This window comes from Musca autumnalis, unplaced genomic scaffold, assembly GCF_047663935.1.
Source record: "Musca autumnalis isolate F117 unplaced genomic scaffold, ASM4766393v1 scaffold_3, whole genome shotgun sequence".
Classification (NCBI taxonomy): domain Eukaryota; kingdom Metazoa; phylum Arthropoda; class Insecta; order Diptera; family Muscidae; genus Musca; species Musca autumnalis.
Genome location: NW_027411866.1, coordinates 212,169,592 through 212,187,197, shown reverse-complemented (window position 1 = coordinate 212,187,197; position 17,606 = coordinate 212,169,592). Strand labels below are relative to the sequence as shown.

At 36.4% G+C, this 17,606-nt stretch overlaps 1 protein-coding gene across 1 annotated transcript; it reads right to left on the bottom strand.

Moving 5' to 3' along the window:
* Nucleotides 1-5,227: 5,227 nt before the first annotated feature.
* On the bottom strand, nt 5,228-16,679 carry LOC141398802 (uncharacterized). The gene is made up of 3 exons (XM_073976487.1): nt 16,198-16,679; nt 7,826-8,369; nt 5,228-7,752 (listed from the first exon to the last, which is right to left on the bottom strand). The coding sequence occupies exons 1-3, from the start codon at nt 16,557-16,559 to the stop codon at nt 6,733-6,735; spliced, it is 1,926 nt and encodes a 641-aa protein (XP_073832588.1). The 5' UTR covers nt 16,560-16,679; the 3' UTR covers nt 5,228-6,732.
* Nucleotides 16,680-17,606: the final 927 nt, after the last annotated feature.

Genomic DNA, 17,606 nt, shown 5'->3' with positions numbered 1-17,606 from the left:
TTTGGTTCAACTCCCAATAGTTTAGCCGATACAGACCAGAATTTTAGCAATTATGTAAAATTTTGTATATTTTATAGATTTTGATGCCCTAGATGGAGTTTTTATTATGTGGTTTTTTCAAAAGATAAGTTCTATTATTTTAGGGCTACACAATTGCTAAAGACAGCAAGGCCAAATTCCTATTCGTTTCTGAGATAAGGGCCTGATAAATGCAAATAAGTGTAGATTTAGCCCGGTTTAGATGAGGCCATAAAATCAGAACTGGATCTGACATGACAAAACCCTACTAGGGTTTTTGTAGTCTATATATGTACTTTCAAAAAATGCATACTAAAAGTTGTTTGCATTTTCAGTGTTGCATAGAGTAATCATAATAATGATATAGGCATGGTTTGTGTAATTCACTAACGATCACCTTTTATCTTCCTCGGCGTGTCTCCGTAGTGACGTCTTAGGCGACGGAGTGAGAAGGGAGTGAAGAAGCGTCACTAAAAGAGTAACTGTACACAAATTCTTTACTGTCAGCGATTGGCTTTCATATACACATATCCATTCTCATTAAAATATGTTTGTCTCGTTTTTTTGCTTGTGTATCAAGACTTATCCTCTCTGTATGTTATTCTCAGTTGTTCTTTGTTATTTATTTCATTGTTGTTATGAAGTAAATTCCAGCTATGTGGTGTGAATGTGCATAGGACGTTTAACAAGCAGAAAAGACGATCGGGCAAATAACCCTTCTCCCTGTCGCAACAATAAGTGCTGCCTTAGGTTGATCAGCAAATTTTTAACAACATTGTTTTAGTTGACATTATAACCAGGGTTTCGGAGTCGATGTATTTTTGGCTTGACTCCTACTCTGACTCCAGACCAGTTTTTTTCACTACTCCGGCTCCGACTCCGGGTCGACCCCGAGTAAAAATTCCTATACCACTAAAAATTAATAAGATGTGTACAGTTTGTGTAAGTTTTAACTTTTTCCTATATTTGGGCCCATTTAGGCTAATCTGTTGGGGTTTCCTAACACATTCGTTCAAATATAATATATTGTATTTTTGAGGACTTATCAAGGACAGCAAAGACCAGTTCTTCATCGATCGATTGCGTAAAAAAATATTCGATTTTATGGATGTAATGGATAAAAAAGTCAAATTTTCAATTGTTGGCTTAAAATGGAAGTTTTTGGTCATAAACGGGCATACACAATAGATTTTCATTGAATCACATAATAATAAAGATTTTATTTAATCTTATGTAAAATCTCAACAAAATATGATATATGGTTGTAAAAATGACTACTGTGTTATGAATATCCGAATTTCATACTTAGTTAGCTCATACGAAATATACCGTAATACATAAACATACGGTTTTTTTAAAAAAAAACGGGTAAAACTGGGAGAGGACAATAAAACCGGGAAAATATCGATATCTTGGATGTGGGGAACCTACAACAAATATTCGGAGGAAATTTTTTGTAGAATTTGTTTCATGTAGTAAATCTGATCTTTTGTTACTTTTTCAATTGAAGAAAATAAGGATAAAGTTTTCTATAAAAAGATTTCTAATTCTATTTAACTGAAAACATGTTATATCTTTGTGTTTATTTCAGCTTGAGTCCATATTTTGTTGTAATTCAATTGTTCGAATAACAACAAAATATTTGTTGTTATTCAAACAATTGTATTACAACAAAATATGGACTCAAGCTGAAATAAACACAAAGATGTAAAATTCTGCAGTCCAACAATAAAAAACGCCAACAACAATAATAGGCATCAGCACGGCCTTGTTGACCAATGCGTAATGCAAAAACAACTTTCTTGTTGTTTTTACCCCCGCTTATTGAAGCAACACTCTTATGTTCGTATTCTTTGCGAAGCAAAGACGACATAAAAACAGTGGTGGATATGAAATTCTTTAGTTCGACTCAAATTGTAGGGTAAACAGCTTTAGGGCCATACAGCAAATTTCTCATTTTATTTAATTTGCTAGATGGCTTTATTGACATGTTTATCGATACAGAGTCGGCGAAAAAGGGAACTGATGAAGTTGTTTGGTGACAACTGAAACTATAGTATTCCCTACCCTTCGCCCGCAACTAATCAATTTCATATCCACTTTAAAATATTTTGTTGTTATTCAAACAATTGAATTACAACAAAATATGGACTCAAGCTGAAATAAACACAAAGATGTAAAATTCTGCAGTCCAACAATAAAAAACGCCAACAACGAAAACATGTTATCTTAAAATAATGAAACAATATCGCCAAACAAAGATATCTAAAAATCATTACGTCATAACTCAGAACCATCAGCTATGGGATCCTATGGGGTTCTTAATATACTCAATAGGGGCTTTCGTTCCCAAAGAGAATTTTACACCACCAGATGAAGACTTCCATTTAGTGTCACAGTGCAATTAGTAGGATTTCCCATAGAGACCACAATGTCTTTCATAGTGGGTCCAACAAGTCCTTTAGATAAGTCATCTTTGCTTTCTATTAAATGGCCTGTTGGACTCCTATGAAAGATATTACTTTTGCTTGCAACAAATTAAGGGATCAGTATAATAAATGCACCGTCACTCATTTTCATTTTCAATGGAACTCTTCTATTTGCACATATTCGCTTCGTCTTCCTTCTTGCGCCAAGACTGGAATTTTTCCGCTTCCCTACCGAACCATTATCAACGGTTTCTATCGTCAGCGCACAGACATTTATAGTGATATCGTCAGATTCTGTGCTAGAGCCGTGCCGACCTTTCTGCTCGTCGTAACCCAGATTTATAGGTATTTCGACATTGGACCAAGTCATCACGCGGTGCTTCACGTCCAAGCTGATGTCAAAGGCGATCATGAAGTCCGCACCAATTATAACTTCATCGACTATATCGCCCACTACGAACTCGAAACTTTTCGATTTGTCACTCATGTTTATCCTTTGGTAGACCTTTCCATGCACTGGAGTAGTCTCGCCTGTGGCCGTCCGCAATTTGACTCCAATTAGCGGCAGAACTTTTCCTTTTACCTAATCCGATCTAATTATGGACTTTGATGCACCAGTGTCCAATGTCAGAGTACGCATTCTTCTTCTTTATTTGCGCATCCGTGTTTCGGATATATGCGATCATATAATAATTACAGATTATTTGTTGGTTTACAATTTTTTTTTTATGTTTAACAAAAATGGATTTTTATAAATATGGATATCTGTTTTTGGCGGCATTCAATAAACTTCTTTCATTTTGATGTCCGGTCCATGTCAGAATATTTTTCAGCCAAGAAACTTCTTTTCTTCCTCTGCATGGTCTTCCATCAACTGATCCTTTGATAATTTTTTGTAATGAAACCTTTAACCGTTAAGTTGTGATTTTCCTGCTGAACTATCGCTATGGAGATTGTGTGGCCATCGTCAATTGTAATGGATGGATATTGTATCACCTCCTTACTGCTGTTTGATAGTGGTGGCGTCGGCGATCCGGCACGTATGCGCTTTGCTGTATCGACGTTCTTCAGTTCACATGGTGTCTCATTCTTCGGATTCTTGTTCAACAATTGTTCATCGCTGTCGGAAGACGGTGAAGCGGATCTGGCCCTTTTTCGTTCTGACCTGAAATGTGTCCCACTTTTCGGCAGTTATAGCATGTCCTCCTCTTCCTTCTGTTTTCTTGGTTTAACCTGCCTTAGGGCTCCCTTCACCAGATTGACAGCGGTCTGTGGATTGTTGTCCTCAATTTCTGGCCTCCTCACGTTGAACCAATGCAAATGACACGGATTCTTCAAATGTTCTCATCGGTGCCGTATATGTCGCATATTTTATCTCAGGGTCCCGTATACCATTCATAAAAGACTCAATTTTCATACGGTTCACCAATGGCTGGCTCTCTCCCGGATATGCCAACTGTGCCAACCGCTCAACTTCGGTAGCAAAGTCTTGTAGGGTTTCATTTGGCTTCTGGACTCTTCCCCTTAATTCCACTCTGTAGATCTCTTGCTTATGTTCGCCTCCGTACTTACGTTCAAGTGCGGCAATAATATCAGCATAGGTGTTTCGAGATGATTCTGGAATACTCTGTATTACATTTGCAGCCCCGCTTTTCAATGCAAGCAGGAGATATACAGCCTTGTCTTTGTCGTTCCACGAGCTTTTGGAAGCCACAGTCTCGATCTGTAATTTAAAGACATTGAATGGCGTAGTACCATCGAACTCAGGAGATTTGATTTGCACAGTGTTATCTATAACTCTTGTGGGAACACCATTGATTTCCAATTCTGACATTTTCTTCTCGACGTCCAGAAATTTCTTGTCGTGAGCCAACAATTTTTCATTCTGAGCCAGACATTTCTGATTAACGGACTGAATTTTATCGTCAACAGACTGAATTTTATCGTCAACGGAGTGAACTTTATTATCCAACTCATTTATCTGGCCTTCGACATATTCCACTCGCTTTTTAATAACTTTTGTAACATTTTCGAGCTTCTCGTTAATTATTCTAGAAGTTTTCTTTAATTTATCGTCGAATTTGGAAAAATTTTCATCTATGCTCCCCTTTAATTCCATTTTGAGAGTTTTAGAATTTGGCAAATTTCTCCTCCAAGCTCTTAGCAATTTCCTTCGCCTCTTTAGAATTTCTTCCAATTTATCGTCAAACTTGGAAAATTTATTGTCAAATTTGGAAAATTTCTCCTCAATGCTCTTAGCAATTTCCTTCTCCTCTTTAGAATTTTCTTCCAATTTGGCAAATTTATCGTCAAATTTGGCAAATTTCTCCTCCATGCTCTTTTAACTTTCTTCTAATTTAGAGCCCAATTCCACCTTCAAACTTTTGGCGTCTTCGTCCAGTTTCCTGGAGCTCTCATCCAATTTCTCATTTAATTGCAGCATTATCAATGCCAGCATTGCTTTGACATCACCTTTATCCGCAGCTGCCTCTAAGCCTGGCTCCCCAATGTCGAACTCATATGCGTCGATGTCCCTACCGAGGCGCTCGAACTCATCCAAATGTCGTTTCTGTAGCCCAACCTTATTTCCGGTAGTCGACAAGTCCAACTTGCGAAGCTCCTTTTTCAAGTCTTCCACTCGTAGATCCTTGAACTCCATTGTACGATTTTCGTAATCCCGCTTCTGACACCAATTATTACGGAATTAGGGTTTGAACTTAATACCTTGTAGACATTGTTTTATTCCCCGATACAATGTGTACCAAATAAAACAGGGTTCGTTTTGGATTACGATTTTACAAAGCTTTATTGACGTTATTCCACACAAGAATTTATTTTTCTACTAGCACACAGCTTCTCTCAAGTAAGCACAAAGCCTTACTCTATTCAGGTTACTTATAATGAAATAATGAAAGGCTTATTAAAAAATTACGTTACAATTCAAATTCTTAAATTAACAGAAATTCATCTAAATTAACTTAAATCTATCAGTTATTTTCGTAACAATATTGTTACGGAATTAGGGTTTGAACTTAATCCCGTGTAGAATTTGTTTTATTCCCCGATACGATTTGTACCAAATAAAACAGGGTTCGTTTTTGATTACGATTCTACAATGCTTTATTGACGTTATTCACTTCAGTTATTCACGCAAGACTTTATTTCTCTACTAGCACACAGCAAACTCTCCAGTAAGCACAAAGCTTTATCTGTTCAGGTTACTTGTTTACTCTTTACACTTTCGGTTTATAGCTCGCGGTTTAGATTAAAACTAACTCTCAGCTTTTCCTTTCCCTTATTTATATGTGCCCGCTGCTACATAGACTGTTCTAGTCTCCTTGATCTAGGAGCTTCTACAATGTTCAGGCGAATTGCTAACCAATTGGCAAATACACACATGTACGCACATACAAACAGACCGGTGAGTGTTTACAACTAGTGATGGGGCTGCTCAAATAAATAAGTGAGAGGAGAAGGGGTTAAAATGCAGAAGCATAATCCAATAGTCAAAGTAAATAAAAATAACGAGTACAACAACAATAGCTAAGTAAACAATGTAAATCAAGACTAAGCGATAATTCCATAATTGCAGTAATATTTGTTGTTGCAGAAATAAATAAGAGAGAGAACTAAAGACGTACAACAATAACAAGATCAAAGAAACAAATAATTCTTATAGAGCAATTATTGTTGTAAATTTGATTTAAATAAACTAAATGCTTAACGAAAATTTAAGTTACAATTCAAATTCTTAAATTAACAGAAATTCGTCTAAATTAACTTAAATCTACCAGTTACATTCGTAACAATATTAATGAAAGTATTTTATTGCATAAATGAAGAAGTTTCATTGCATTAATGAAGAGGTTTCCTTCCATTAATGAAGATGTTTCATTGCATCAATGAAGAAATTTAATTGCATTAATGAAGAGGTTTCATTGCATCTATGAAGGTGTTTTATTGCATTAATGAAGAAGTGTCATTGCATTATTGAACAAATTCGTTAATTTTACTTCAATGAAACTCAATTTTTTTTCGTTTTTTCAACGAAGATCTACTTTGGTTCAAAATCAATGACAAATTTCATTCGTTTATACTATGAAGTTTTTTCTTTCAGTGTAGGGTCTCTGTTTCTCACTAATGTAAAATTTTTGAGAACTTTCTTACTATATTTTAGAATGTAGTTTGGTTTGCGAATGTGGCACAGATGAAAGTCCAGTATTCACTGTAGATGAAAGAGGTATTAGCTTTATTATGGTCCAACCATTATTTATTGAAAATTAAATTAAATATTTAAAAAATCTATTATTTTTCCAATTCTATAGAAGTTCTGAGAAATAACTTCTAAAATAAATACACCGAAGGATAGCAATAATAATAAGCCGTATATGGCGAATAGGCCTAGTAATACATTTAGCTGTAAACAAATAAATTTCCCTTTTTCGTCCGTTAATAAATCAGGTTTTTGCCAATTGATGTAACGTTTTATCAGGCCTGCCCCGTATATATTCAGTATAAGAAAGTGTGTGGGCTTATTTAAATAGCTATGAGGTGGCATGTAAAACACCAGACTACCTGGCATTATTCTCTCTTTTAATATTTTAATACGGCGTGTAGGGTTCATTTGATTGTGATATTTAGAAGTTATTTCTAATACGGCAACAGCTTTCTTAACTCTGCTATTTGGTTTACTTATGGCATCCACAATGGCTGATTTTGAATTCTGTCCATCATCGTCGAATCGTCGAATTTTTGCCCGGGGTAGGGAAGATTTCAACATTTTCTCCAGAACTCCAAAAGTATAAATGGTATAGTTGTTAGCTACGACCTGCTCCAATGTTCGTAGATTATTTTTCATGCTACCATCTTGTAGAATTTTGAACAGCTCCCCGGTATAGCTTGTTCTTAGTACAAACGTATATAAAATCCAAATGCTTAGGATGACACGTGCAAAATTCTTTTGTGGTAAATTCTTGTGAATTGTTCCACCAAGAAGAATAGCTAAAAAATTGGTAAGGGGTGTGCGATTGCCCTGACCATAGACCACAAGCATTACTTTGGTTTTAGCCCATATACGTATATAAAATATGCAGATAAGACCAATAAAGAATGTTGATGAGAAACAAATCCAAACCATAAAATGAAATGGTTTAACCAATCTTTCAAATGCCGACAGTGGCCGGCCAAGTGGCATTGCCAAGGCAAGGTTTGTCGTAACGTAACTTGTACTGGCCTGCATACTCTTGGTACGTTCTGAAGCAGATATATAAGCCATAATTGATATGTTGGCTTCTTGTTGTAAAATCTGAAATTTAAAACCATAAAGTCAAACCATATCTTGCACATGCAATAATATAACTTCAAAAATATGTACTTACCATTCTGGATGCTCCCGTTGCTGTACCATTGGGAAAGATTTCCCCAGCCACCCTTGGTTGAGGTTCCTTAATACGTATCGTAAAATTCATCTTCTTCGAGAGCAAATCTATAACAGTACCCTCAATCCCAAATATGGATAACAGTTCTCCAGTGTCGGGATCTTTTTTTACATAAACATAGGGAGCATAGGTCCATGTTGCCACGGTTAATGGACATTTGTACATATTCGATACTTTTTCGGGAAATAATTCATGTGATATGGTGAAATTTGGATTCGAAACGATATCTTTAAATGAAATATAAAATCGCGGTCGAGGTGAATTGCAGGCGTATTTGCTAAACGGAAAATATGTGTATAGTTGAGCGTATTTTCCCCCAAATAACAGCAAAACATTGACATTCGTGACATACAAATTGAAAAGTCTGCTAAAAATATCCTTTAATATATCCATCCGTTCTGGTTGATCACCGGTATATATAAATAAATATAGGGCATGACGGTGATAACGACTAGTTTTACTAAGCAGCACCTCCTCGAATTTTCTGAAAGAAACACAATATGCAAATATCAAAAAAAAAAAACAACAATAAATGTTTGCAGGGAAGGCATTAAAACGTTTATACGACAGGTATATGGAGTAGTGGTCGTAAACATTGGAACATTTCGTAACCCATATCTAAGTAATACGTTTTGGCTTCCCTAGAAAGAAAATTATCTTGCAGACAGGATCACAGAAACTGCCATCTAGTAAAATGTCCGCACGACTACTAATCTGACGGCCAACCCAAGTTTTTGTCGTCCTTAAAGAGGAAAGGGCGGCACTCGTTACCTCACTAGTTTTAAGGGGTATTAAACCCGTGACAGCACGGAGAAGTCAGTGTCCACTTGAGACTAACACAGAAAAAAAGACACCCCGAAAATTTGATTAAAAGCTTCATCACCATATTTTTGTTGAATGTCGATAAAATATTTCAAAAATCTTGGGAAAATATTTATCAAACATGAAAATGTACAAAAAAGCGACCTATAACGAGTTCAAACAAATAATTCATTGAAATTTGTTTAAGTTTTTTAATCAATATTTGTTGTTATAATGGCTTTCAACTTTTGTCACATGTTCTCTCTCTCAAGGGTGAGGAAAAATAACTTTTTATGGCACGGAGAGATTTTCCGGTACAACGCTGTGTTTGTGTGTGTCGTTCCTATGTTTATTTCAAAGCATGGGTATGAAATTTTTGCGGCATGGAGGGAATGTGTGTGGCGTTTAGTTTATTTATCTACTTGTTGCCACAGCGAATGCTTGTAAGTATACTAAAACTTTGGTTTGTTGTATTTATTAACCTAACAAAAGAAGAGGGAAAGAAAAAATTTGTTGTTCGCAAGAAGCATTTATTTTGTAACCAACAGCTTAGTGGCGGTTTGTTTAAGTCGTTTGCTGTTATCAGGTCGAAAAGTGTGGAACTGAATCAGTGTTTATGTGTAAATAATGGTGCTTATACATTTTATGATTGGAACCAAATTTTGTGATTGAATGCAAGGATCGGAAAAAGGAGAATGGGAATATTTTATTGGACGAAGTAGCAATCGCACGGTAATACTATTTTATATATTTGAAATATGATGTAGCTATTTATTACATTTTATTCCAGATGCCGATTTTCCGCTTACTTACTTAGCTGACCCATTATAGAACATTTGTTCCATAGACCGAACTAAGAAAAGATCTCCAATTCTCTCTGTTTAGTGCTTCGCTTTCTGGAATACCGCGCCTTGTCATCTCTTCATCCACTTGTTTGCGCCATCTATTCTTTGGCCTGCCAATTCTGCGTGCACCGCCATGTGGCCCGTATTTATACGCCTTTTTAGCGGGTTCATCATCGCTCATTCTTATTATGTGGCCTAGCAAACGCAATCGCTGCATCTAGATACGTTTAACTATATTGATGTCGTTGTATGGCAGATACAGCTCGTGGTTCATACGACGTCGGTATTCACCGTCATCGCAGATTGGTCCATAGATCTTTCGAAGAATTTTTCTCTCAAACACGCCAAGCACTGCCTTATATGCTTGCGCAAGTACCCAGGCTTCGGAACCATACATCAGCACGGGTAGTATCAGTGTTTTCTAAAGCGTTATTTTTGTTTGACGAGTTGTAGCTTTGCGTTTGAAGTGCTTACTTAAGCCAAAGTAGCATCTGTTGGCCAATACAATTCTTCTTTTTATTTCACAACTGATGTCGCTTGTTTTGTTTACGGCGGTGCCGAGGTATACGAAGTCTTTTACTACCTCAAAATTATAGGAACCAACTTCAACAGTTGGTCCAATCTCAATGGACGCATTGCGCGTCGACACCATCAACTTGGTCTTCTCGCCGTTTCATAAAGGTATCGGTTACTTCTTTTACTGATCGTCCCATGATGTCTATATCATCAGCATAAGCAAGTAACATGTGGCTATTGAGTAGATTGTGCCACTTCTTTTGACGTTTGCCTCTCGTATAACCTTTTCTAGCAGGATGTTGAAAATATCACACGAAAGGCTGTCTCCTTGCCTGAAACCTTCTTGCCAGGTCCAAAGCCGCATTGGTATGGTCCAATTATTTCGATGACCATGGACCTTAGTCGTTCGCACAATATCCCTGACACTATCTTGTAGGCGATAGGGAGAAGACTTATGCGTCTATAGTTGAAGCATTAAGTCTTATCTCCTTTCTTATGGACGGGACACAGGATGCTCAGGTTCCAATCGTCGGGTACGCGTTCTTCCTGCCAGATGGAGCTAACTAGCTGATGCATACATCTTATCAGCGTGTCGCCTCCGGTTTTAAACAGCTCGGCTGGTAGGCCATAAGCTCCTGCTGCCTTATTATTCTTCAGCCGGTTTAGTGCTGTCTTTACCTCATCTTGGCCGGGTGGTATATATTCAATACCATCTTCTGGGATTGGATCTGTAGTATCTTTGTCGACTTCGCTACTATTAGATACCAACAGTTTGGAAAAATGCTCTTTCCATATCCTTTGCACAGGTGCCCGGACATAACTCCCACGGACATAACTCCCAAAATGATTTTGGGCGTTATGTCCGCTGCCCTTTGCGGACATAACTCCCAAAATTCGTTGGGAGTTATGTCCGTGAAGTAAAGCGGACATAACTCCCAACGAGTTTTTCTTAATTAATAAATTATTTCTTTGCTTAATTTTGAAATTTATAGTTATACATTTTTTTAAATTTTAGAGTAGAAGTTAGAACGTAAGCGGAATTATACATTTGAGAAGGCCTAAGTGCCAACCAATACCGAAGTATCCACAAAATCCTCCTGATTTCATAAAATTAGTTAAAAACGAATTTATGCCCGAAATTATGTAAGTAGCAGTTAGGAGAAGTTTTAAATTGTAAAAATATTTGTTAAGAAAATCGCGATATTTATTCAAAAATATTTTCGTTTTTCAGAAAGTATTTGAATATTTGTACAAACACTATTTATCTTCTTAAATTGTGAACATATTTTTCTAAAAAATCGCGCGATTTTTTTAGAAATGTTATCGACTCTTTACCTCCTTAAATTGTGAAAATATTTTTGAATATTTTTACAAAAGCTTTTTATTTTCTTAAATTGTGAAAATATTTTCGTAAAAAATTGCGAATATTTTTACAAAAACTTTTTATCTTCTTAAATTGTGAAAATATTTTTGTAAAAATGCTCGCAATTTTTTAAATATTTTTGCCTGCGGCGCACAGTGGTTCAGAATCGTTTTTTCCTGGTCAAAATTCTGTAACTTTTGAACGGATAGAGATATATTCATACTTCTTTTTTTTGTTAGACAGATAACACAATCAGCTTTCAGACGAATTACAAGCGGTCAAGTTCGGTCTGGTAGTTGCAGAGAAATTCAAGGTCAAAGTTAATCTTTTGAGTTTTTTATATATTTTTCATCAAAATATGAGTGTTTTTGTGGTTTTTGTATCTTCCTATGTATTAAAGATGGTCAAACACTAACAAATAAACAAAATAATTTCCAAAAAAAACTAAAAAAAAAAATTCGAAAAAATGTCGAAAATTTTTTTTTTCAAAAATTTGTAAAAAAAAAATTTTTACAAACAAATTTAAATTTTTTCAAAAATTAAAAAATTCTCCTTGGGTTTTAATAAAACTTATATAACTCGTATAAAAACTCATATACTCAAAAAAGTTGCAATTTGTGTCAAAAAACTGTAATTCATATGGAAACAGTATAGAAAAATACATATTTTTACACATAAAATTTAGTACCCGAGGAAAAATAAAATAGATCATGTTGGGTAAACGCTACGGTAATTTACTAAAACCATTTTTAAAGACCACAATCCCACCTACCTTACAAAAAAACAATGAACACAATAACTGTTATAGTTTCAGAGAAATAGCTTCGTCTTTCTCCAGAAATTTGCAAAAATTACGTATTTCCCAAAAATGGGGAAAATGCTCGTTTTAGGGGCACGCCACGCCCACACCTTCCAATATTTGGGCCTAATTTTTTGTTTCCTTAGTTTCAATATGTTTACTATTGGATCCCATATAGAAATTAAATATCTTTGACAAAACAAAATTCTGATTTTTGGCCAAGAAACTCGATTCCTGAACCATTGTGCGGCGCTATTCGTTTTTCAGAAATCGCGCGATTTTTTACAAAAATATTTTCGCCTGCGGCGCTTTTCGTTTTTCAAAAAGTGTTTGAATATCTTTACAAAAACTTTTTATTTTCTTAAGTTGTGAAAATATTTTTGTAAAAACTCGCGCGATTTTTTAAAAATATTTTCGCCAGCGGCGCTTATCTTTTTTCAGAAAGTATCAGCGAATTGTAACAAAAACTTTTCATTTTCCTGTAGGCAGCATTTTTCGCTTAGGTTTGAGGGCAAATTTTGAATATAGTTCGATTTGAGATGGCCACAACTTATTTTGTACTTATTTTTCTTAAAAAATTTAAATCAATTATAAATTATTTTATGAAATGAAAAATGCATATGAACTTAAAGTTAATTTTTAATTTTTTTCTTATACATTTGAAATAAAAATTGTATTTAAATAAAAATCACTTAAATTTTAAAAACGGAGATAACTCCCATTGGGACTTATGTCCGCTAAGGGGGGTCGGACATAGCTCCCAAAAAATTTGGGAGTTATGTCCGCCTTGGTTTTGGGAGTTATGTCCGTTGGGAGTTATGTCACGGCACCCTTTGCACACTATCTGTATCAGTTACCAGATTACCTTGCTGGTCTCTACAAGTGGATGTGCCAGTTCCAAAAGCACGAGTTTGATGTTTCACTCTTTGGTAGAATTTTCGCACTTCATTCTGTCTCCTGTACATCTCGATTTGTTCACACTCCCGCTTTTCCATCTCTCTCTTCCTCCTGCGGAAAAGACGTTTCTCCTATCTCCTTTTCTCCCAATACCTCTGTCGTGCGCTACGCGTTGCTACTGATTTTAAAGTAGCATTCTTCTCTTCGGTAGCAGCACGACACTCCTGGTCATACCATGGATTCCTTGGTGGAGGTCTCTGGTATCCAAGTACTGATTTTGCGATTGTTTGCATGGAGAGGGCAATGAATTGCCATTGCGCAGATATGTTATCGGGATGAGGAGTGCTTTGATTAAGCAATTGGGCTAGTTGAGTGGAATATGCTGTGGCTATCAGTTGTGATTGCAGCTTACCGATGTCTAACTTTCGTGTTGTATCTGTTCGTACTTTGTTTGCTACGTTTAGCGGGTGCGTACCTTTGCTGCAACAAGGTAGTGGTCCGAATCAATGTTTGCGCCTCGGAACGATCGTACATCCAACACGCTCGATGAATGTCTTCCATCTATCACAACATGATCAATTTGATTTCTTGTTTTCTGATCTGGAGACAGCCAGGTGCCCTTATGAATATCGAGATGATGAAATCTGGTACTGTTAACTACCATGTTTTTTGCATCTGCTAAGTCTATCAGCCTCATACCATTGTCAGATGTTTCACTGTGGAGACTGAATTTCCCGACTGTTGGGCCAAAGATATTCTCCTTTCCAATTTTGGCTTTAAAATCGCCTAGAATGATTTTAATGTCATGGGCAGGGCAACGGTCATGTGTTTCTTCTAAGCGCTCGTAAAATATATCTTTGGTCTGTTTGTCCTTGTCTTCAGTGGGAGCATGAGCGCAAATAAAGCTGATGTTGAAGAATTTAGCTTTTATTCGAATTTCAGCAAGTCTTTCATTCACTGGGGTGAAGCTGGATACCAGATGGTTTAGTCCCCGACTAACTACGAATCCGCAACCATACTCATGCTTTACGTCATGGCAGCTATAATACAGTGCGTCACCTTTAGGTGTTGTTGTGACGCCTTTCCCAATCCATCGTATTTCCTGTATGGCAGTAATATCGTCCTTGTACTTTTCAAGTACGTCTGCCAATGCGAAGACTGCACCTTCTCTATAAAGAGTGCGAACATTCCAGGTGCAGATTCGCAGATCATGGTCCTTAAACCGTTTGCGGGGTTCGTCAACTTTAGAGGGGTTTGTTTTTCTTTTATTTCGTTTCATCATAGTAGGCTGTTTTTTCTAGGGGAGGGTTACTAACCCGACGCCCAAACCCAAGTTTTTAACGTTCTTATGGCACATGTTAGTTAGCTCACTTCCTTTAACGGGTGTTAAAGGCAGTTCCCCAGGTGACACTACGCGGAGGTCAGTGTCCACTTGAGATGAAAGAGGGACCAAGATAAATCCTGGGCTTTGCCATGATAAAACCGGTCAGGACCGTTCCTTGGTATCTTCCATCCCCTACGTCTTTGATAGGGGTATGAAATAATCCACCTGAAATTTGTTGGTATAGGTCCAGGCTTTCATGTAGCCCCCTAAGAAAGGTATCTCCCGACTTTGGGTATTATGAAGGTTGTTGCCTCAATATCCCACCAAAATGGCTGAAATTAAAGTTTGGATTTTACAACTTTCCACCTGAAATTTGTCGGCATAGGTCGACGTCCTAAAATAGCCCCCATAGAACGGTAACTCCTGATTTTCGGTATTTTGAATGATGTGGCCACACATACCTATCGGTTTTCGGTATTTTGACAGCTGTGGCCTCTGTACACCACCTATATGAATGTCATTTGTATTTAGACTGATATTTAGCTCCCATAGATTTTCGGTATTTTGAAGGTTGTGCCCATAGAAGGGTCCCTCCCAATTTTCGGTATATTGAAATTTTTAGCCACATTATTCAACCCCCTGTTTTTGTAACTATTATTTGTTCGTTCGTCTATATTCGTAATAATTTGGGCATCCATAGCGCAGCCCCTAGATGACATAGAGACCTAATTCTTCGTAGACACGTTCTATATATAGTTAAGAATTCCTCATTTAAAAATCAGCGTTCCACATTTGCGCTAAGGCGAGTAAATCGATCTACAAAATTTGACAATTCGTGTGAGAACAATAAAATTTGTTACAAAAACAGGGGGTTAGTCTTCGCTGGAGTTACGAAACTTTCCTCCAGAAATTTATTGGTACAGGTCAGCGTTATATACATCCTCCATAGAACGGTGCTCCCGATGTTTGTTAACTATCCAAATCCATTTCTACCAATATTCGGACATTATTGTCCATGTTTTGGAAAGAACAACGATGATGCCCCATATGAGCTTATTTGAAGGGAGTATTGGGATGTACATATGTACTATTCCTGCAATAAAAGGAAGAGTTTAGTACTTTCATAACTTTCACTTCAATACAATTCATAGTGGAGTGTATAAAAAGTTCGGTCCGACCAAACTTAGCGCCGTTTTTACTTGTTTTAATTTAAGCTATAGCTCCATCATCTGACCACATACATCATGATTGTAAACTTTTTCTATTTTCAAAGCTCAAGTCTCTTTCTAAATTGCGGATTATAATTTTTGTTGTAGAGCCCCAGCAAAATGAGGCCATCATAAGACCCTCGCCATATTGTGGTGTAGTGTATGTAAATATAAACACATCATATTTTTTTATAATTTTGAAAATAATTGAAACTATTCACGTGAGTGGCTGTGTATGTATGTACGTTGTTTTATAAGAATGTCGTTAATTTTTTTTTTGCAAAACAGTGTTGTTGTTGGATATCATTGTGGAATTTTCCTCCTTTTGAGTACCAACCGAAAGAAAAATTTTGCGAATCACAGATTATTCCAGAATTAATACATTAAAACATAGCTATTTAATTGGCAAAGTTGTAGGCCAGTCAGACCAATGTAGATATCTATTATATTTTCTGCATATACAGCTGTGAAATAAACCTACGTATTATATAATACATATAACCACATTGAATTTACACTTAGTATCGAAAAAAACATTTCATTACTTTCATCAACTTACATGTACGACTCCATGCTATCCAAGAACCATATAGTTTTTGCACGATTTGAATAATATTTGTAAAATCTGCGTAATTTTTCCGCCTCATCCCATGGATCGCCCAAAACGTTACTCTCGTACGTTTCACCTTCTACCATGTATTTTATTATGGCTTGGGGGGTCATGATGTCGCGAAGAACTTCATCCAGAATGTCAGATTGAATTTGACGATATTTACGATTTTCGGCGAATTGACCAATTGTCAGTGTTGAAACCGTGTTGTTGGCAAAATGATTTCGAATAATCCAAATTGTAGCCAATATCAAAGGTAAATTAGTTGAAGATTGATTGTTATTTAGGGTAATTTCTTCCAGCGGAGTCATATGGAAACTGCTTTGACTTCAGTTTCAAATATGTGATTGTGTTCTTTGCAACGCTCAATTGGCAACTAACTGCAGGCTAGACAATTTTTGCAAAAATAGTTTTATGTTTCCTCTGTTTTCAAGTGTTAAGTACTAAAGTGCTTGTAAATATTTTGGTACTTCAAATTAATTTCAATTGTCACGAAATTTTAAATTATAAACAATTAATACGTCGACGAATGTAAACAACTTACCATGACCTGGGAGAATGCTGTCGATGGGTGATTGTTGTTTTTGTTTTTTTTTACTCTCAAAGAAATTGTTTGGTATTAATAGATGGGGGTGTGTCATAGTCGGTAGAAGAAAATAAATGTTTGTATGCCCATAGCTTGGATAATAACACTGTTCGACAAAAAAATGGCAGGAAAATTGAGCAGATTATGAAAGTAGAGCTACAAATATGAGAAGTTTGTATCGGCGTATTTTAAGTTTACGTCGGGAAGTATCCCTCGAAATATTCGAGATATCTTGGAACCATTGCATTCTAGGTATATAGTGTCTTTGGCAACTTTACTGAGAAGGATGTGGTTAAGTTTTTTGTTAAAAAAAAAACAAGTAAAAAAATATCGAACGGCCTTGCCAACAGAGATATACCCTCAGCCTGTGTTTTTAAAAATTTTGGGCATTTGAGCCGACAAAAATGTTCATTAGGATTAGAGATCAAAAGTTTTGCGGAGGAAATACTAAAAGGAATGGATCTACATTGATCACTATGGAAGTGGATCTCTAGCCAGTACATATGGTGCCATGGGGGGTTTTTACACCCTTCGGGATGTTTGCCCAAGAAGTATGAACTTGCCCCTGAAAAAACGTTTACCATCGTAATTGAGGCAGCGAATGCAAGTTGCTTCAACAAAAACCAAAGTGATTAGATAGCAGGTCTTAAAGTGAACTTATCCGAAATTTTGTGTGGGAAGTCCGGATGGAGTGGACAAATATAGTCCATATTTTAACCTGATCTATATCTAGCAGATATATTAGGATGTGTACAGTATGGACCAATTCGGC